This window comes from Molothrus aeneus, chromosome 1, assembly GCF_037042795.1.
Source record: "Molothrus aeneus isolate 106 chromosome 1, BPBGC_Maene_1.0, whole genome shotgun sequence".
NCBI classification, from domain to species: domain Eukaryota; kingdom Metazoa; phylum Chordata; class Aves; order Passeriformes; family Icteridae; genus Molothrus; species Molothrus aeneus.
The window spans coordinates 27,408,701-27,430,730 of NC_089646.1; the positions used below are offsets into that span (position 1 = coordinate 27,408,701).

Here is a 22,030-nt window from a genome sequence, read left to right on the forward strand (position 1 = left end):
TCTGTGCCCCATCCAACCTGGCCTTAAGCATCTCTTCCCAATTTCTTTTTTCTCTTCCCAGCAATGCAATAGATTGCTGTTCTTCAAAAGTTCGGGAGTGAGCTTGACAATGCAACAGAGCCCACGAGAAACTCAGCTCCTCGAGCAGGGGATAAATGAGAACAGCTGTTGTAACGCTTTCTCGTTTCCACACGGGGAAATGGAACAGTGCCGGGGTGGTTTTTAGAGCTGTTTTTTACAGGCAGTAGCCTGAGATTGAGCGGTTCCGTGCTGAGCCTGTGGGATCAGCGCCGGTCACGGCGGTCCCGCCGCCGCCTCCCCGCCAGGCCGGGCAGGCCCGCGGGCACCGCCGCTCCCCGGCTTCCCCTCGCCGTGCGCACGCGCCCGGGCGGCGCCTGCGCGGCGGGGCGGGCGGCGGGGCGGGCGCGGGTCTGCATCCGGGTCGCCGCCGTGCCCATTGTCTGGGGAAGGGGCCCGGGGCTCGGCGGCGCTGCACCCGAGGGCCCCTGCCCGCCCGCCGCCCACCCGCGCAGGCTTTAGTAAGTGATCCGCAGCGGTTTTGCCGGCCGTGCCCCGCGGGGGTGCCGCCGTGCCCGCGGAGCGCCCCCGCCCCCGGGGGAGCGGGCGCATCGCCGTCCCTTGGGCGTCCCACGGTCCCGGTGCGCGTCCCTCTGCGTCTGGTGCCCGGCGGATCCCGCCGCGGCTTGTCCTCGGGGGATGCTGGCTGCTCCGGGGGCGTGTGGCGGCCCCAGCGCCCGCGCAGCCCTCCCGGGGCCGCGGGCAGCCCGGCGTGCGCGGTGCCGGGCGGTGCGGGGCGCCTGCAGGGAGCACCAGCGCTCCGCCGGCAGGGCGGACCCTGCCCGGCCTCACCTGTGGCAGCGGGTGTCCCCAGACCCCTGCGGCTGCATCTGCCGGCTGCTCTCAGGACTGCCCCTGCCTGTCACGCCCGTGCTGCCTTTAATTTAAATGCCCTTAGCGATGCTGAGTGCTCTTTATGCCAGCCAGTAACAACACTGTTTTTTTCCCTGCAGTGGACCGCAGTTCGAAGAGGAGACAGGTGAAGCCTTTGGCAGCTTCACTGCTGGAAGCTTTAGATTATGATAGCTCTGATGACAGTGATTTTAAAGTTGGAGATGCTTCAGGTAAATATGCTTTCTCATCTCCTCTCTTCAGAATTATCTCATTTTTGGTTTATGGTTGCTCATTTAATATCATATAGTGAGGCAGAATGCTTGTAGTGAGTCTGCTGGGACTTGAAGCCCCTTGAAGAGAGTGACGTGGTTGGATAACTGGGAATCAATACTTCAGTTGTGATTATTTTTTTACAACAGAAACCTCATGATTGTCAAGCAAGTTTTGGTAGAAACATTTGAGTAGCTTTTGTGCAGACTGCCTTTACTGTATTTGCTGCTTTTGAGTTCTTCAGTGTCGGGTTAGTTTTTGGAATAGTCACTGTATTTAGTAGTGAAATAAGAATCTAAAGCCATTTTGTTTTGAACAAGTCTGGATAATAGTTTGTTTTGGACTTAAGAACTTGACTTTTTCTCAAGATTAATTCTACTCGGTGAGTAAGAACCTAAAGCAAAAAGATAATCTGTTCTGGTTTTTATTGTTTTTTTACAATAGACAAGCTTAGGGTCTCCATTCAGATAGAAATATGCAGAAAAGTGTATACATTTCATACTAGATGGAAGTCCTTACCACAGAGAGTTGTTGTTTGCAGTCTTTTCTATATGTGCAGATTCCTATATCTGCAATGAACATTGACAGAAACTGAAAATAGACAAGACAGCCAAAATAAAATTAGTAAACTCAAGTATATTGAAGGAAAGGAGAATAAGGGATAGGACCATGTTGGTCAATAAACTGCACATTAGATTTTCTGTGGTGTATGCTGAGGGAAACACGAAGATGCAGGATGTGTAAGATGTGAGGGAAGCGTTATGACAGCTTATCAAATAACTTGACTTTGTTATTTCTGCACTGGGGATGCTGGTGTATCTTTTGTGTGAATGTATAGTGCAAAAATATTCCCGTTTAAAGGCTTATTCTTTAGCATTTTGCAAGTTCCTCTGCATTGATGAACTTTAAAATTCTTAATAATAATTCGTCCAATGTCAGGTTTAAAGTATGCCCTAATGCTCCTTGTTTGTTTTGGTTTGGGTGGTTGGTTTTGTTCTTCTCAGCACCTCTTCCCCTAGATTTAGACATATTTCACTTGGTTGTTCTGGTAGAGCAGGCTGCAGTAGCTTAAGAGAGTAAAACTGATGTCATCTTACAATTTCAGTTTCAGACTTTTGGGGGCTTGTGTCGTCTACTCTTAATTCTGTTCTGAGGCTTTTTGATCCTTTATTTTGAATAAGGATATAATTTGCCATGAAAGAAAATTATTTTTAATTACTAAAGAAAATCTTCGTGTTCTGGAACAATAATGTAGGCAGGATTTAAGAGAAGATGAGGATTGGAAAGGGAGTATGGGTGATGAACACATGATTCAGAGCAGTATATTAGTTGGTCAAGAGACAGTAATTTATTAAAAGTAATGAATACAGCTTTCTGGCTCAACATTTTGTGAGTGTAGAAGATTCATTTGTAATTGCTATCCTTTTTGACTTTTAGGACATTGTATATATACTAGAGGGAGCTGATCACTATCTAGCCTTTACTGTATTTCAAAATCAATTTCATTTTGAAGAAGTTGAATGGATTTTCCTTTAAATATGCAACACTGAATTGAAACAAGCATATGAGGAAAAACCAAGTTCTACTAAAAATGTTTTTTTCTAATTGCTGTTTTGTGTTGCTATATCTCATGAAGTGTTGTTTTAGCATTTCCAAACTTATGTCTGTCATTTGTAGGAGAAATTAATGTTTTGTTTAGTAACACTTTGAAACAGCAAGAGAATTTGACATCTTATACTTTAGATGAAGATTATCAATGTGGAAAAAGAAATTTGTGAGGGCTTGGAGAAGTTGGGGGATAGAAAGTTACTACAAATAAGAGTTTCTTACGTGTAATACAAGTTTAAATGAATAGTGGCAGGAAATCAGAATCAGAGCATCTGTACTGGTTTAAAATGAAGCTGGTACAACATACTTTTAAATTTGATTGCACTTAGTCCATTTCAATTTGGCTGGAGGAAGTGATTAAATAAAGGGATTTTCTTACACACACACATACATATACACACACACATATACATATATAGGACTCTCCATGAGCAGTCTGTTGCAAATCAGTATTTAGTATTTGCTTGAATTCAAAATGACGTTGTATAGTTTGCTTACAAAAGGAAGTAAGTGTGTCAGAAGTAAGAACCAGTCTGCACTGAGTATGAGCATAAATTATACTATGGTGATTCCACAAGTCCATGATGTATGTTTATGTTTATTTCATTCACAAATGCATGTATAGGTGTTTAAAATAACAAACAAAATTTGAAAATTAGGTTAAAGGATTATTTAAATATGGAGTTAAAAGAATTCTGAAGTTGTTTTCTCCCTGATGACTGTGTTGTGTCCATATGTGTGAGCTTTAGGATCTCCAGTGATAAGTACTAGTAGATGATACTCTGCAAATATATGGGGACTGAACCCAGAAGACCTCAACTTTTACACACCTTCATTGTTCTGCCAGATTTCTGGGAATATGCAATGCAATAAGAATTTGAGAAGTTGCTATTAAGTTCTTTTAGGAAGCAGCTGGCATTTCTGATTTTCTGTTTTCAGAGTCCTGGCACCTTGGTACATTTTTTCATTATAAAAATATTTCAAATCACCTAACCCGTATTTCCACCAAAAATTCCACAGGCAACATGGACTTTTAGTATCAGTGTAATTAATTTCTTTTCTTTTGGATTTAGGTCATACCAGCAGTCAGTTGGCCTTTTCTGCTTAAAAGATCTCAACATTCTGACATCTCTTTAGAGAAATTGATTTTAGAACTGTTACATTCTTGTAAATTTACTTCATGTCAATAGTTTTCAAGCCTCCAGGATTTTCATTATGTTTATACTGAACAAAGTAATTGTTAATGGCTTCTCTGTTTCCATTAGTGATGCCATATTCTAAAGTACTGTATTCTTCTGGTTTCTGTAAACATCTTGAAAAAATTGTTCCATGAGAAAAACTGTCATACGTAATCTTTATGTGGGATCAATCAAAAGAACTGTCCCTTTGGAGTCAGAGTGTACAAACATGTGATTTGAAATGATGGTGCTAAAATATACTCAACCTAAAGCTTTTAATAGAATCTTTTACAATGCATGTCAGTTATTTAAAGTTTTTCTTGTAAGTTAACTAAAGCATGCTTTGGGGAGTCCTTTTTTTCTTTTTTTTTCTTCATTGGGAGCAGCTGGAGATACACTGATGTCAGAAATCAGAGTACCGGTTTAGAGTAATTCCCAGCAGGATTCCAGCGCAAGAATTTACCACTTTTCTTCTCTCTCATCGGTGAATTCAGTCAGTTTTGTCAGTGCATATACTGAAATTGAAATCATACAGAGGAATGTAGAGGTCCCTGAGCAACAATCATGTGTGAATTTAAGGACTGGTTCCTATTGCAGTGTAGCTGAGAAGAAAATAACTGAACGTTGCCTGTGAAGAACTCAATCCTGTCACTGCTTCTGCTACTAGTCTTGTTGACTCAATTTTTTTTTTTGGTGTTGAGTGTGAAGCCTGACATGCATATATATTATGTACTTATGTACTTTTCTTGCAGTTGAAGTCAGTTTTTAAAACAAGAAATTATCTACATAAATGCATATATTATCTATTTTAAAAAACCTGTGTCTTGATCTAGAAATAAAAAGTTGCAAATATCATTATCTTTATGTAACTCATTTCCTTTTAGCACAATTACACTTTTACTTTCCTATATGGAATATTGTAATATAAAGAAATGATTGTGAAGGATCAAAATACTGTAGTGTTTAACAGTACTGAAATCTTGATGAAGAAACAAATATATTTGGTTTTTTAGACTAAACTTAAATGTTAGGCAAGAGTAAAGTTGCAAGGTGTTTCAGGAGACAGTGAAGGTAAAAGAAAATATTGGCTAGTTAATCGTTAGTAAATGATGATGTATTTCCATATTAATGTGTAGTTCCTGAGACTGGAATTCACAAGAGTTTTTCCTAATTGAGAAAATGGAAAATATCAGCAGTATGTTCTTTTGGAGTATCTTCATCCCTGGTAAAACTTTTGTCTGTACCGATGTCTGCCACTCTTAAGTAAAACTTTGGAGTCACTGACAAGATTTTCAGCTTCCATTTTCGTTGTTAACACTGGGATTTCTGTTATTCCAGGTGCTTGCTGACAAGCAATTGGTAGGGCACCCAATTTCATCAGTGTTCTAACCTTGTACATGAGGCACTTCCTAATGACTTAAGTCAGAATTGGTGATCTTTAGTTTTGAGTGGTTTTCAGTACATCTACTGAAATGCCATATGACATAATTATTGCTACTGTAAAAGTGAGGAAGCTGCTTACGAAATGACTTTCCTTTGTTCTCTTTCCATCATTCTTTCTATAAAACTAAATACTTGTTTTCTGATATGTGTAAATGTGGATCAGTGGTCAGTTTCATCTCCTGCTCTGCCCAGTCTCCATCTGCAGTTAATACATATTAGATACTTCTTTTCAGAACATTATTTGAGAAGAAAGTTTCTCTCTGTAGGGCTGTAGCATCTATATTGGTTTGGTTTTGTGTGGTTTTAATCATGTTATTTTGGACAGTTCAATTTTTTTAACTGCCAGCACCACTGATGTTGAATTGCTGGTAGTCTACCAGTGTTTAATCATCATATGCAGCAAAATAGCATAGAAAGTCAGGGGCATATATCTAACTGGTGTGTTAGATTCTCTTTCTTGGAATTATGTTGCAAGTGAGGTATTAAGCCTTTAGTTCTTGCTTATAGTTTTATTGATTGTAGCATAGTGGACCTCTGTGTCCAATAGTCAAATGGAGTCACAATTTTACCAGTTACACAACTCTGCTTTAGTAATTTAAAAATTCTTATTTTCCACACATGACCTAGGTTTTCCTGCCTCTTTTTTTACATCCAGTTATTAATATTGTAGCTTTCTAGTTAGTTTAAACATTTCCTTAAGGTATTATGGAGTCTTTATTTGTGATATCTAGATCAGATATGTAGGAAGTACAGCTGCTTTTGCATGTTTGGTATGACACCTGTGCCAAGGATATTTTGTGGTACTGGATCTGCTTTTCTGTAAAGAAATTTGTGGCCAGTGGCTGTTGACAAACACTTCCAGTAGTGCTTTCCACATTTCCCATCCATCAGGATGCACCTGGGTGGGGGATTGTACATGGTGCTTGACATGGTGTTTTAGCAGAGATCACTAGGTATCATTTCACATATCTTGTCAAAGGCTAGTTGTTGGCCTTGTGGTGGGGGAAAAAGAGGGTAAAGGACCAATAGATAAGATGGTGGTGGTGGTGTGACATTAACCTGTATTGGTAAAGGACCAATAGATAAGATGGTGGTGGTGGTGGTGTGACATTAACCTCACCTGCATCCTGGTTTTTGTCACTGCTCTCAAAAAGAGGATATAAGGCCACTATAGGCTATTTGTCACATGATAGCTAGATTATTATTCAATAATATTATTTAGCAGTGATAACTTGGTAGTTGCTTTCTGTGTTGCATGATCAACTTTTCAGTATTCCAGGATCCTTGATTATATTTGTTGTAGCTAGCTTTGAGCACTTTGGAAAGACTCAACCAGATAGGATTTAGCGCCAATAAAGGAACTTTCTAAAATGATTCCAAATGCTTCTTGTCTACTATTTGGAATTTGTTAAGCTTTGTTAGTCGAAGAGCCAAGTCCAAAATTGAGTCCATGATTGCATTTAACCAGTTTAACCTTTAGAGTTCACTTAATCAATAAAGCTGTTTTTCAAAGAGCTGCTTATTAAGCTAAATACTGCATGGAAGAACCAGACTGTCTTCTGTGAGTGGTTGGCCAGGTACTTTTGGAGTGAAGCTCTTGCACCCTGTATACATTAATTTTCTTAGAATGTTGAAAAAATACCTGGAAATTGTGGTGTGTCATATTTAAAATTGTAAAATGGTCCTGCAAAAAACCCTGGGAAGATTTTTTTTTTGTTGACTCATGTAATGATTTCAGTAGGTTTACCCTGAAGTCTTGTGCCTCATACATGTTATATACAAGACTCCACAGCTGAGCGGAGTGTTTCTTTATTGCACTTTTTTTTGTGTGTGTTAAGTCTGTAGCATAATGTTCTGTTCTTTTCAGAATTATCCTCTTTAGATTTGAGTGCCACCTGCTGTTGTGCTTAGTAGAGCCAAAGATGCAAGGTATAGAGGAATAAATGATGTCTTTCTCCTAACTGTTATCTCTCCTATTTGTCCTCAGTGGAACTCTGTATTCTTCACTATTTGATGGTGTATCTAGCCCCATCTTTCACTTAGAGTGGCTTTACTTCTCTCCTATAGGGAATGACATGATATGGTTGCCAATTTGAAAGACCATTCTTTAAGCATTTCTTTCAAGGAGAAAATTGTATACTGCAACCTCTTCCTCAGTAAAAGTGCAGCTGACAGAAGAAGACCTGCAAAAATTGCTGTTATCACAGAATAGCTCTTTCTAGAAAAGCACCTATCACAGTGGATGCATTCAGATCAAGGAGAGATATCTCTTTACTATAGATAACTCTCTCTGGTGTGTATATGAATATATAACAGAGACTAGAAAGCAAAATGTGCAGCCAGACGGCAAGAGAAATTGAAGGAGAGAAGTGAGTGAAAATAGTGCTTATTTGCTCTCTGCTTTAAGTTATTGCATTGTGTATTGTTGATGTACGTGAATCAATGTTAGTAAATTAGAGTGCTGTTAGACATCAAACTATACCAAGCTATTCCCTCCAAAACAAAATGAAAGCTTAAATTGGCAAGAAGTCTAAGACTATTTAGAAATGCATCAGCACAGTTAAAGCATCAAAACAAATGTCTGTCATAGATTTACAGTGGGGAAATAATGAAAGCTAAGTTAAATTTCAGTTAATTTTAACATAACAAAATCTTGTACTACCTTATTTACAGTAAGACAAATAGTGCACATGGGCACTTGGCACCTGTGAAATGAGATACAAAATACACTGTGCTTTGAGCATACAATCTGTGATATGTCTAGTATGAGAGTATAGCTTTAGGAGTTACTTGTAAAATGTTTATGGAAACTGGTGAGTATCATAGAATTTTAGAATTGTGTACTCTGGAAAAAACTTTTTAAGGTAGAGTCCAACCGTTATCCTAGCACTGCCAAGCCCACAGCTAAATCATGTCCCTAAGTGCCACATCTACACATCTTTTAAATATTTCCAAGGTGGTGACTCAGCTACTTCCCTGAGGAGCAACCTTTTCTGTGAAGTTTTTCTTAATACCGAACCTAATTCACCCCTGTTACAACTTGAAGCTGTTTTCGTCTTGTTCCATCAGTTGTTACATGGGAGGAGAGACTGACCCACCCCTTGCTGTGTCCTCTGTTCAGGCGGTTGTAGAGAGTGATAAGGTCTTTCAAAAAGCCTCCTTTTTGCCAGACTTCTGCTCCAGACCTTTCACCAGCTCCGCTGTCCTTCTCTGGACACACTCCAGCATGGCAGTGTCTTTCTTGAATTGAGGAGCTCAGAACTGGACACACAACTGGATTTGAGGTGTAGCCCCACCAGTCTGAGTAAAGGGGACAGCAGCTGCCCTGGTCCAACTTGCTTCACTATTGCTGGTACAGACTAGGATGCCACTGGTCTTCTTGGCCGCTTGGGCACGTACTGGGTCTTGTTCAGCCAACAGTCAATCAGCACCCCCCACGCTTTTCCACTGAGCAGCTTTCCAGCCCCTCTGCCCCCGTCTGTTGTGCTCTGTCATCTTGATGGCATTCAGGATGATCTGCTTCCATGACCTTCCAGGGTCAGGCTGGTAAGACTGACTGGAGTTCCCTGGATACTCCTTCTTGCAGATGGGTATCATATTTTTTTTAAACATCTAAGCAGGTGGAACCTCCCTGGTTAGCTAGGATTGCTGGTAAATGGTTGAATGTTGCTCATTTGGGCCCACAGATGTGTGTGCATCTGAGAGATGTAGCAGATCACTGACCATTTCCCCTTGGGTTGTGTGCTTCATTGTGCTGCCTGTGTCTGTTCTAGTTTAGGGGGATGGATATGCAGAGAACAGTGGGTCTTGTTGTTAAAGACTGAGGCAAAGAAGGCATTAAGTACCTCAGCCTTTTCCTCATCCTTTGACACTGCTTCCTTCCTCATTCAGTAAAGGGTGGAGATTGTCTTTGGTCTTCGTTTTGTTGATTATGTATTTATTATCTTTTATAGCAGTAGTCAGATTAAGTTCTAATTGGACTTTAAAATCCTTCAAATTTTTTCCATGAAAAAAAAAGTCTATGTCACATCATTCCTGTAGTCCTCTTGAGTTGCCTGCCCCTTCTTCCAAAAGAGGCAAATTCTCCTTATTCTTCTGAGTTCCATTGAAAGCTCTCAGCTCTCTGTTCAGGCACATCAGTCTTCCTCACTGCTGGCTTATCTTTCAGCACATAGGGATGGCTTGCTCCTGTGCTTTCAAGATTTCCTTGAAGAATGTCCAGACTTCCTGGACTGCCTCCCAAGAGACTGTTGACCAAGCCTCTCAACAGGCATCATCTCTCTGAAAGTCCAGGATAGAAGTTCTGCTGACCCCCTTGCTTGCTTCTCTGAGAATTGAAAATTATCATTTGAAGTTTGCTCTGCCCAGAACACCCTCCAGTCATCACATCACCCACAAGACCTTCTCTGATCACAGGTAACAGGTCCAGTAGGCTCCCTCATTGTCTGTGTCAGGCAGTTATCTTCCACATGCTCCAGGAACATTTCCTCTCTGCTGTATTGTGTTTTCAGCAGACAGCTGGTAACTTGAAGTCCACTGTGAGAATGAGGGCTAGTGGTTGTGAGACTATGGACTGCTTATAGACTATTTTGCTTTCCTCTTCATCCTGGTTGGGTGATCTTTAACAGACTCCCACCAGTATTGCCTTGTTGGACTTTCCTGAGTCTTACCCTTAAACAACCATATTGTCCTTACACCCTAGACAATCAAAACACTCCCCAACATATGGGGCTATCCCACCACCTCTCCTTCTTTGCCTGTTCATTCTGAAGGGTTTATAGCCATCCAGTGCAGCATGTCCATGCTGCATGTCCATGCTCTGGCTGTCCATGTTATCTCATGTCTACATGCAGGACAACTATGTCATAGTTTTACTGCTGCTTAGTGGCTTTCTGCTCCTTCTGTTTGTTGCCTCTGCTGAGTATGTTGGTGTAGAGGCACTTCAGCTGGGCTATTGATCTCTCCAGCTTTTTGGGGGAACAAACCGTAAGTCTTTCCATGACCATTTTCAGTCATGTCTATGTTTTCTAGCACATAATATCCCTTGAGTCCTTACTGCTGGAGGGATCTCCATTCCCTGCCTCCACTGAGGTGACAGACCATGCTAGACCTTTCTAGCATGTTGTCCCCCAAACAGTGCTGTGCTGTCCCCAGGCATATCTCTAGTGAACTTGGGTTTATTCCTTTCCCCCTTCAAATCTAATGTAGTCTTTCAGTGAGCCCTGCTAACTCCTATGCAAGGATCCTTTTCCCCCTCTTTGTATCTGGTGTGCCCTGTCTGTTGCCAGCAGGCTGGGTATCTTATAAACTAAGTCATGATCAAAAAACCTTTAAAGATGATCTGAGTCAACCCCCTGCCTTGGTCAGAAACTTATTTCACTAGATCAGATTGTTTAAAGCCCCATCCCACCTGGCCTTGAATATTTTCAATGATGGGGCACCTACAGCTTCCCTGGATAACCTGTTCCAGTATCTCACCATGCTCATTGAAAAGTTTCTTGTGTCCAATCTAAACCCTATTCTCTTTCAGTTTAAAACTGGTTCCCCTTTTTCTGTCACCACAGGCCTTAGTAAAAAATCTCTCTCATAAGCTCTGTTCTCCCTGGAGCCTTCTCCAAACTGAACCACCCCAACTCTTTGAGCCTGTCTTCTTGGAGTGTTGTAGCCTTCTCACCATTTTTGTGGTCTTTCTGTGGAGGTACTCTCTCTTAATGAGGAAAGGCTGAGAGAACTAGGCCTGTTCATCCTTAAGAAGAGATGACTGAGAGGGGAGTCATCCATGTCTATCAGTGTCTGAAAGGAGAGTGTTGAGGATGGACCAGGCTCTTTTCATCTTTTCAGTGCCAAGCAATAGGACAGGAGGCAATGGGCAGAAATTGATCCACAGGAAGTTCCACTTGAATCTGAAGAAAAACTTCTTTAGTGTGCAGGTGGCTGAGCACTGGGCAGATTGTCCAGAGATGTGCAGTCTTCCTCACTGGAGATATACTCAAGAACTGTCTGGATGCAATCCTGGGCAGCGTGCTCTGGGATGACCCACTGTGGTCCCTTCCAGCCTTACTCATTCTCTGATTCTGTAGCAAACAAATTATTGTAACTTGAAAACAATTCTTTTGGATTGCCTGTTAGTTAATACTGGTTTTATTTCTTGTGTACGCCTGATTCATGTTCTACTCTTTCAAAACTTCAGTTAATTATCTTGTACTTTGATTATTACAATTAAGGCTAATAGGTGTGGAGAAATGACTGAATTATGTTTTTCTCAAAGAATGTGAAAAAAAACTTGTGTTTTTTCTGGATCTCTAAATGTTAGAACATATGTTGGAAACTTCTAGTTTTTATTAGCTTGTAAGGGGATGGATAGTTTTGATGTCTTAATCAGTAATAGTAGCCCTTAGGGCTTTTTTTGTCAATAGTTACATAATCTCCTCACTGAACTCTTCCATATGCAGGTATATGCAGAAGAAGGCAAAACTGACCATTATATTGAAGTAGCAACTGGCTAATCATTGGCAATGTTCTTTGGGGTGGAAAAAAATGCCATAGGAAATGACACACTGTGCACACCTACTTCAGTGTCTGTTTATTTGGATTTATACAGAGCTGAGCGTACAGAGAAATTCTCTGTGTAAGGTGATACTGAGTGATGGAGATTTTTGGGTTGTAACTAAAGAAATCAAGTTTTGGGTTTTTTTTGAATTTGTGAGCATCGACGTGTTCCATCTTTGCATCTGCATGACAGTGGATCAAGAACTTGGTGCTGGCTTTGAGCAAACTGAAAACTGTAGTCACTGCCTAATTGATCTCTGCATTGGATCAGGAAACTATATTTTCTTTTTAAAATTAAAAAAAATATTTTCAGAGTTTTTCTTCCTTAAAACAGTACTATGAATGAAAAGCAATAGATTCATATAAGATGAGAGATAGCAGGGTGGATGCTGTTTATAAAGTTTAGCAAGTTCGCATGTAATTTTTCAATATCTTTTACATGTGCTTTATAGTAAAAATGTCTCTTTTTATATAAAAACTTCTCTTTTTTCTTTTTTGTTGCTCGTGTTGGCATGTGTTAATTAATGAAATAGTGAGTACATGCAAAATAGTACCATATGAGTAGTGTAAGGTTAATGCATTGTAGTGCAGCTGCAATGCTGAGTGAGGCATAGTTTATGTGGGATTAATAAGTGAACTAACCTTAAAAATTAAAAGAGCCCTCAAACCCAGAAAAACAAAGATGTTTTGAAAAAGAAGGTGTGGGATTATCCATATTATTATTAGAACTAGCTATGTAAACTCTTCATTTTGTAATTTGAAACCTCTTCTATTGGATAGCTATTTTATTTTGAAGATGTAGAAAACACCTCCAGAAATTAAAAACTGGAATGCTCTTTCTTTAAGATGTGACTTCACATGGAAATTACTGTGCTACTGCTTTTTGTTAATATGAGCTACAGTTCAAAGGAACATACAATGCTCATTTAATAAGTTCTACCATCTTTTTTTTTTTGGCATCTTAAAGTGCACACATGTTTAACAGATTCTCAACATAGCACTCGAAATAGCAATATTTGGACATCAGCTGAAAAAATAGGTGGAATACCTTATGAGGGAGGAACATGCATCATTCTTTTGTTTAACAACTTGCTTCAAGAGATTTTATTTTTGGGGGTACATTTGTGTCGGAACTTTTTTTAAATTTTCATATGCTCAACAGATTCTGAAGGAAGTGGTCATGGGAGTGAAGATGCATCTAAGGACAGTGGTGAAGGTTCCTGTACTGAATCAGAAGAAAATATCTTGGAGGAGGAACCGGCAGAAGAGAAAGTAGAAGAACAACAGCCGAAAGCCTCCACTGAAGAAGTGCCAACAACAGACAAAGAGGTAATTAAAACTGAAAAGAAAGAGCAGGAAGATGAAGAAGAAAAGCCAAAAAAGAAGAAAGAGAAGGAGAAAGCAGCTGAACCTGATGCTGTAGCTGATGAGCAAACAAATGAACCAAAAAAATGGAATTTGCGCAGGAACCGCCCCCTGCTGGATTTTGTATCGATGGAAGAGCTGAATGATATGGATGACTACGACAGCGAAGATGACAATGACTGGCGGCCTACCGCTGAGAAAAGAAAAGGAAAGAACGCGCAGAAAAAAGAGGGGAGTGATGGAGATAACGAAGATGATGAAGATGACGGGAGTGGAAGCGATGAGGATGACAATGATGAGGAAGCTAATGAGGAAGATAATAGCAGCACGGCTAGCGATGGAGGATCCAAGAAGAAGAAGAGTAAAGTTCTTAACAGGAATAATGCAGATGATGAGGAATTGACAAATGATAGCCTGGCTCTTTCACAAAGCAAGAGTAATGAGGTAGTGCAACCAACTTTCTATAATATATCTGTTGACAAATGGAAACTACTCCCCAGTAGCTATTCTGTTAATATTAAAAGCTAAACTGATTAGCTGGACTTGTGTTCACACAATAATAAGTGAAGCAGGAAAGATTATGCTAAATAGGCACTGCATATTAAATAACCTTGCTTGGACCATTTGACCAATCTAATGCCACTAAAGTCAATAGTGGGACTTCTCTTGGCTTTACAGAGATTGGATTAGTACTAAAACAAATAGGAGGTCCAGTATGCAAACCAACATATGTTAGCAAGAATTCTAGTTCTGTTTTAGTATAAATGTTGTATATGAAAGTTAAAAGCATCTGTGACATAATCATAAAATAGATGAATGAGGCATTATTCTTTGTGACAAACATCAAAGTCTGAACAAAGTTCACTTTTGAAAGAATGCACACTAGGTTTAAAATCAAATAGAATAATTATGATAATTTATGTTGGATTTGCTTATAATAGTCACAAATACACTAATTTCTTACCATACTAAAAGCATTTGGGTACTAGGAGTATTATATTAACTATTTACTGATTGCAGAATGTGAATATTATATATATGTTTAATAAAGTAACCTTTTTTTCCCTATGCACAATTACAGTTGCCTTGAAGATTGTGCCTGTGGAAAAAATAAGATACCAGGTTGTCACTGTGGCTGACTTCATGTTCTGCAATGGCAAAATTCTGAAAAAAATAGGAAGAATTGCTATAAAATCTATATTCATTTTTCAGGATATAATCACAATGCCAACATAACATTTGAGAAATGGTAGTGATATGACATTATTAAAAGTTCTACTGTTCCCTTTAAACTTTGTTTTAATATGTAAAATGACAGAGAACTAAACAGTATTTGGATTTGGTCTATTTTAGATAATTTTATAGGTGTTATATATATATAATTATATTTATATATTTTTGCTGTGCTGTTTTAGCTACTAGTAATAATAGGTATTGAAAAAAAAAAGCATGATTTCTTTGGTTTTTTTTTTTTTTTTTAACCTTTTGTATAGGCATCTTTCCTTATCAGGCTCTGTGATTCTCTTACTATTACCTGCATTTTTGTGGCTCAGGAGCTGAAAGTACTCTACCAATACTAATGATCAGAACTTGTAACAGAGAGAGGCAGTTTTCTTTCAGAGTTGCTTCCCATATCAAAATGGAGATGTGCAGCTGCATTCCTAGTGATATATTCTTCAGTTTAATTTCCATTGGCTTGGAAAAACAGACCTGTTTCAGAAACTCAGAGTTGTCTCTGATGTATCTTCTTAGAAGCTTCTTAGTATGCATGGATATCATATTCTGATCATGCCTTAGATTTAGAACAGTGATCAGAACATAAAATTGAAAATTTGAAGTTCAGATTATAATTTTGTAACAGATAATTTATCTTTTTTGCATATAAAGTGCTGTACTGTGTATGACTTGGTCTTTATCAAGAAGTTTTGCAAAAGTATCTGTAGACTGAATTATAGACTGGAAGGTTCAGATTTCTGATACTCAATATACTGTATTGTAACAGTATACTCTCCACTGCTACAATTTTTAAATAGTAAAAACAGAAAAAGAGTAAAAAACGTCTTGTCTAGCAGATACATCTATCAAAGTCTCATCACACTGCAGAAACTGAGTTCTTAGAAAACTGAGTTCTTAGATGGTAATAAATTTAGGAAAGAATGTCCAGGTAATTAGTTCTGAACATATATGCATTCTTCCTTTCTTTCCTTCACTTATTTTTGGAGGATGGAAACTGGGGAGGGTGTTGGGGAGGGATTGTTCAGTTCTTGTTTTCCTGAGGTTTTTATTTGTTTACATATTACAAAAGTATTTTGAGGCCTGCATATGCATTATTTTAACGTGCTGTAATTAAATGCTACAAACTTTTCTATTGTATTATGCACAGAATACAAACTTTGCTTTCTTTCCTGAGGTCAAGCATCATTAATAGGTAAATGGTGCTTTTCTGTTTTTATAATTATGACCACTTCATAGGACTCTTCTATTCTCAGTGAGGTGGCGGTTGTATTTTTAATTTTTTCCCCTTTAAAGTTAAAAGTCTATGGGCATATAGATTGAAATGCTCACTTTCTTCATTAATACCGCAGAAATGGGAGTTACATAGTGATCCAGCTAAAATAATTTCTCCCACTTCAGTAGGGAAGAGGACTTGCTCAGAAGTTGCAGCAGTTACTGTTATATGTAAAAGTTTCCATGTTTTGGATGAGTCTCTCAGGTGCTTGCATAGACTAAAAACAGAGGAGAGCAGCACACTTTCCAGATCACTCCCTCTCTGTGCCTGCATAAAAAAAATAAGTTGCTCAGCTGCTTTGTTTGACCTGGTAGCTGTCTTCCCATGAGGTGAACCTTAATGGTTGGGGATCCTAATATTAGAACAAAAATTTGATGCCCTTTCATCACTGCTTGTTTATTTGGGTTTTTTGGTCCATGTTTTTTGGCCCATGTTCTCACTGCCTATACAGCTGGTGTTATTTCAGTGTTTTTACAATGTATTGCTGTTTCTTAATTTAAAGTAATACTTTGGTTTTCTTGGTTTTTTTTCAATTACCAGACTTTGGACTTCTGTAACAGTAGAGATTACCAGTGTCTTTTAAACTTATCTTAGTGAAGCCAAGTGACAGGTTAAATCAAAAGTACTGTCAGAAAAAGCTGATCTGAGTTGTGACATGTGTCAGAGAAATCTGTGCCCATAGCACAGTTAATCTGCCAAAGTTAGGGACATCCACTGCCATTTTCCCATCTGTAATGTGAATGGTAAGCTAAGCATGGGTATTTTGGGTAATGATGAGCTGCAGTAATGTCCAGGTTTATTTCTTTCCTCAAAATGCTTTGTCCTAAAAGGAGGATGTTGGAAGAGATGCTCCATAAGTCTGAGCTCCATATCAGGGAATCTTGTTTTTCACAATTAGTTGCCTTCCTGTAAGCAATGTGACTCTGTGAATGTTCTTTTCTACTTATACATGAGCTCCTGTTCCCTTAGGCATAGTGTTGGTGCTGTATTTTATAAATGGTGAGTTGGAAACAGAAAAACATGTTTGAGAGGGCATCTTTCACCCTGATTTTTTTTTTTTTTTGGATCCCACAGTTTGGAATATTTTCACACATTTTGAATGGTGCCATTAAACTCCCACCCTTTGCTTTGAAACTATTGCTGTTTGTTTGTACAGTGGTTATTTTTCACTATTGTGCTTATTTTTGTACTTCCTTATATGCCTTCATATTAACAATAAAGGTAGTTCAAGCTCAAGTATTAAAATAAATGAATATGTATGGAGGCCATGAAACTGCAGTAGAGACAGTGGCCCTGTCTCACAATGATAATAGTAAGAAGACAGCTTTTATTAAGAAAACTAATTTTACATATAACTTTGGTCTATGAAGCACTTGTCCATGTTTTCTTAGAAAAATTCCCCATGAAAAGCCACAATCTCTTTAAGAGCTGTGGTTCATATTGTAGGTTGCCAGAACAGGCAAGTCCTTACTCCTCTATATATAATCAGAAGAACATATAGTTTTAATAAATTGTATGGTTTTGCACAGATATGCATAAATTTGCATTAGAACAAAACCATACAGAGTCAATAATTTGTTATATTTTTCTAAGTGAAAACTTGGCAGGCTTGGATTAGCTGTGTATTCTTGGATTTTTCAAACCTATGTGATTTTTTTAAATTTTAAGAAGATGAAGCAACTTTTCTGAATGTTGGAACATTTGAAAGTCACCTTTGGCCTTTTTTTAAATTTTGATTTTAAACGGCTTCTTAGATATTCCATTTTGTAGACTATGAATGGTTCAAGGACAGATGTTTCTGTCTTGATGATTCTGTACTGAGGTTTCTGTCTTGACTCGTCTCTGACCTCTGGATCTTAACAGGTCTGTAGGTTGCATTGACATCCATGCATCCCAGCTCTTGTATTCGTGGAGGAAGTGTTTGAACATTTTGACAACAAAGAAGCTTCTAGCCTTTGAAAATAATGTTCCATGTTTTTTTTAATTGTTGTTCAAAAATTGAGCAAATAACAGCTCTTCTGCTTGCTTTAAATAAAATTGAAATTCCTGGCATAACCCATGTGTCTCCATTTTTCAATATCAGGACTCATTGATCCTTGAGAAGTCTCAAAATTGGAGTTCCCAGAAAATGGACCATATTTTGATTTGTTGCGTTTGTCTTGGAGATAACAGTGAAGATGCTGATGAAATAATCCAGTGTGACAACTGTGGAATAACAGTGCATGAAGGTAATACAACCCTTCATTCTTGTTGCAGAAGGAAAGCATATGCTTTGCTTTTAATAAAATTTTGACTTACTTTCTTCAAACAACACCTTTCAATGCTGGGGGGTATTTTTTTGTACTACTGCATTGATCTTTTTTAGTAGTATAACACCCATCTTCTACTTGGCAATTCAAATATAAGAACCTGTGGGATGGGACACAGTCTACAGATGCTGACACAATGAATGACAGTGTGCAAATATTGGAGCTATACACTGTATTTTCACTTTAGGATATTCTGTTAATGTGTTTTGTCTTACCTATTTCAGTGTATGAATTTGATTGCATAATTGGGATATAAGATAATGAGAATAGGAGGTCTTCTAAAAAGAAAGGTTATTTCACCTATATTTTTGCTGTACTAAAATGGCAGAAGGGGAAGAAGAAAGGTATTCTCCTAAATTCCATGGCATTTATGTATTAGTGAAAGCAGCTATTCTTGAACTTCCTCATAATTTTCACTGACATTTTAAAACAGGAGAATTTTGAAGTTAGAACATACTCAAGTTGTTGTTTCACTAATTCCTTCAAAATCTGGACCGTGTGTGTAATAAATGTAGGTGATCTGGTTTTACAGAAATACTCTATAATAATAATAATTTAGGTGAATGTATGGAAGTTTTAACACCTTTACGTGGAAGATCAGACTGTATTGTGCATTGCTGCTCTTTCTCTTGAGGTTGGAAGGTAGGGGAGATGCTAACACAGAGAAGCACACCTTTTTTGTTAAAAAGCAAAACCTTTTTTCTCCATTAATCAGATTGGGGCTTTTTTCCTCATATCCTGTACATTTCAGACCTTCACCCCTTTTTTTAAGTTTTCCCAGGAAAATGAGATTAAACTACTTCAGTTATTGAAATAAAAAGAAAATAGGCTTTTATTTTTCTGAAGCATACAGCATACAAGGCATTCATTTAATGTGACTCCCTTAATTTAATTTTTTTTACCTGTTTCGAATGTCTTTCTAGGTAGGAAGTGGTTTTATAAATCCCATACTCACACTTCAGTTTTCTCATATAAGATAGAAAACTGTTTCAGAACAGTAGTTGTCATGCATTGGGATGTAGTTCAGTTCTTTGCTTGACATCACTTAGGAAACCAAGGATGGAATTTCTGTCCTGTTGTTCACATGCCCTACATTGTATGTCCATGTGTGCTTCTAGCTCTTGAACCTGTTGTGGTCTTTTGAAGAGCTAATCCATACTGTCAGTGTTACTTAGAGAGCAGTTGACAGCTAATTTATGATGAGCTGGGTCACACTCCAAGTGCCTTTGAGGGCATTAGTCAGGTCTTAGTGCCTTCTAGAAGTGTTAGGCTCCTAAATTTATGTGTCCTGCAGAATTCCTTCTTCTGCATCCATGAAGTTTTTTGAAAGTAATGCGTAGAATATATTTGATTTGAGATACAGTAACTATCTAAAAGTTAGTGTTATAGAATCTTGATAGATCTTATTTTTGCCCTAGCACAGTTTAATATTAACTCACAAGGAACAAAAAAAGGATCTTTTGCTGACAGTTATAAATGCATGCTTGAGAATTCCCCAAACGTTATATCCAGTCAATGCATCCAAACTCAAAGCTGTGGAGCTCCCTGAAAATTTTTCCATAAGATATATTTAATGATTGTAATGATTACTAAAGTAAAGAATGATTGTGATAGAAAAATGATCCTTTGCCACTTTAGAATGAAATGATGGCAAACTCTTTTTTTATTAAAGAGGAGTGCTTTAAAAATCTCCAAAAGATCATGTCCTCATTTTACTTAGTTTGCTAAACTTTTGTCCCTACAAAAGTAAGATTATAGCTGGCTTTTCTTTAGAGAAAAGTAGTTCCATAGTTCAAAAGTCACTAGAATTTTAGTAGTTCAAAATCTGTTTAAAAGTAATTACTGCTATTCTTTTTACAGGCGAAGATTCCCTGTAGTCCCACTACAAAGAGTGCAATGTATGCGTTTCTTTTGTTGTCATTGCAACAAAGTAAAATAGATTAATTAAAAATACTTAATTTTAGTTTGTTCTGATAAGTTCTATAGTGTGTGCCAGGTAATTGACTATACCTGTTGGTTAATTTTTCACGTTTGTGGTTGAATATTTAGTTAGCTCTTTGCAATTCATTTTAATAATAAATACTTGGAAGTGTATATAAAGCAGTTGTGAAATTCTGTTTGAATAGGTGAAGTCTTAGAGAAAAATAAGCAAGCTGTGTATGTGAAAGTAATTGATGACTGTGATATAGATGTAAATTTCCACAGCAGCAATTTGAAGCGGAACAGTTTGGGGTTTTACTTGACACTTTATGTGTGTGTTTCATTGTTACATATGTACGAATATAGCTTCAATAGAAATCGACAATTATTTTGCTGTGTTTTTCTGTACTTGAATATTTTATAATGATACATAAGGGCAAGTGCTATTTTAAATCTGAGCTTTTTTCAGTAATTTTTTTAAATACTTGCTTGCAACAAATAAAAATATTACTGTTGTGTTTTAACCCCTCTCAACCACCAAGCCCAACACAGCCACCTGCTCATTTCCCTGCTGGCAGGATCAGAAAAGAAAGTGAAGGGTAAAAGCTGGAAAATTTGTGAGTTGAGTTAAAGACAGTTTAATAGAGAAAGCAAAGACCATGCACACAAGCAAAGCAAAACAAGGAATTAATTCACTGCTTCCCATGGGCAGGCAGGTGTTCAGCCATCTCCAAGAGAGCAGGGCTCCATCACATGTAACGATTACTTGGGAGGACGAACTCCATCACCATAAACATCCCCCCTTTCCTCCTTCTTCCCTTCACTTTGTATACTGAGCATGATGTCACATGGTCTGGAATATTGCTGTGGTCACTTGGGGTCACCTGTCTTGGCTGTGTTTCCTCCCAGCCTGCCATGCACCCCCAACTTCTTTGCGGTGTGGCAGTAAGGGAAATAGAAGAGGCTTTGGCTCTGTGCATGTCCTGCTCAGCAATAACAAAAACATCTCTGCATTATCATCACTGTGTTCAGCACAAATCCAAAACATAGCCACATGTTTGCCACTGTGAAGAAGATTAATTCCACTCCAGCCAAAAGCAGGGCAGTTATTAGAAAAAAATGGAACTTTTGAAGCTTTAGTTTGATCCAGTGATCGTATATATACACATATGTTCAATGACTTGGAGATTTCTGCACTCCTGCTCAGGGGTCACTGACTGACTATTTACTTCTGAATGCACGAGTAATACATGAAGACAGCCTATCATTAAGAAGTTGGAGTCAGAACTAAAATGCAATGCAACAGTTACTTTTTGGTCCTGTTTGCCTAATCATCCAATTCTGCTGATTTCCAAAATAAATTGAAAAGTAGTTGAAAAGGTAATTACTATCTAATCATATCAACACGGCTTGCAACTTTGAGAATTTTTTTTTTTTCTGTTAATAGAGGCTAGATCAAAGCCAATCTTAATAGCATTGGCTTTGATCTGTACTTTGGAAATGTATACCCAGATCACAGACATAGACTGTATTTATAGTCCTTTGTATTCTCATATGCAGCTGCTTGGTAGTTTGAAAAATAAGTTCCAGTAATGAGTGAGTGTGTTTTGTAAACACATTGAAATCCAAGAATTTGGTTTTATTTTTTCCTTTAGTCGATATATTGCTGTGGCTGCAGGTATCATGCTGTGTCCAGAAATTTGTTAAAATATTTAAGCTTTTGAATTTTTCAGAGCACAGTATTGAAGGAAGAGTGTCCTATTTATGAGGTGGATAGAAATCAATGTGGTGATGTTTACCTGTACTTAGGAAGAGAAATATACCAATTTCCTGCAATCTGATTTGTTCCAAAATGCCCAAAGCAAGCTGGTGGAATACCGCAGGGGTTTTCTTCATAGTTTTTATGTGCAATTTCAAGTGGTATTGTGAATGAGCCCATTTTCTTCTCTATAGCATGGTAAATAATT

At 38.2% G+C, this 22,030-nt stretch overlaps 1 protein-coding gene across 4 annotated transcripts in view; it reads left to right on the forward strand.

Moving 5' to 3' along the window:
- Positions 1 to 419: 419 nt before the first annotated feature.
- The window catches only part of PHF14 (PHD finger protein 14), a 163,400-nt gene continuing 141,789 nt past the window's right edge, over positions 420 to 22,030 (forward strand). For 3 of the 4 annotated variants that reach the window (XM_066553910.1, XM_066553918.1, XM_066553928.1), the window contains exons 1-4: positions 420 to 539; positions 1,032 to 1,142; positions 13,123 to 13,769; positions 17,918 to 18,062. In XM_066553910.1, the coding sequence (XP_066410007.1) occupies position 539; positions 1,032 to 1,142; positions 13,123 to 13,769; positions 17,918 to 18,062 (904 nt within the window). In that variant the 5' untranslated portion in view covers positions 420 to 538. Of the gene's footprint in view, positions 540 to 994; positions 1,143 to 13,122; positions 13,770 to 17,917; positions 18,063 to 22,030 lie in introns of those variants that run through there. The other variant, XM_066553901.1, reaches the window with a different exon arrangement.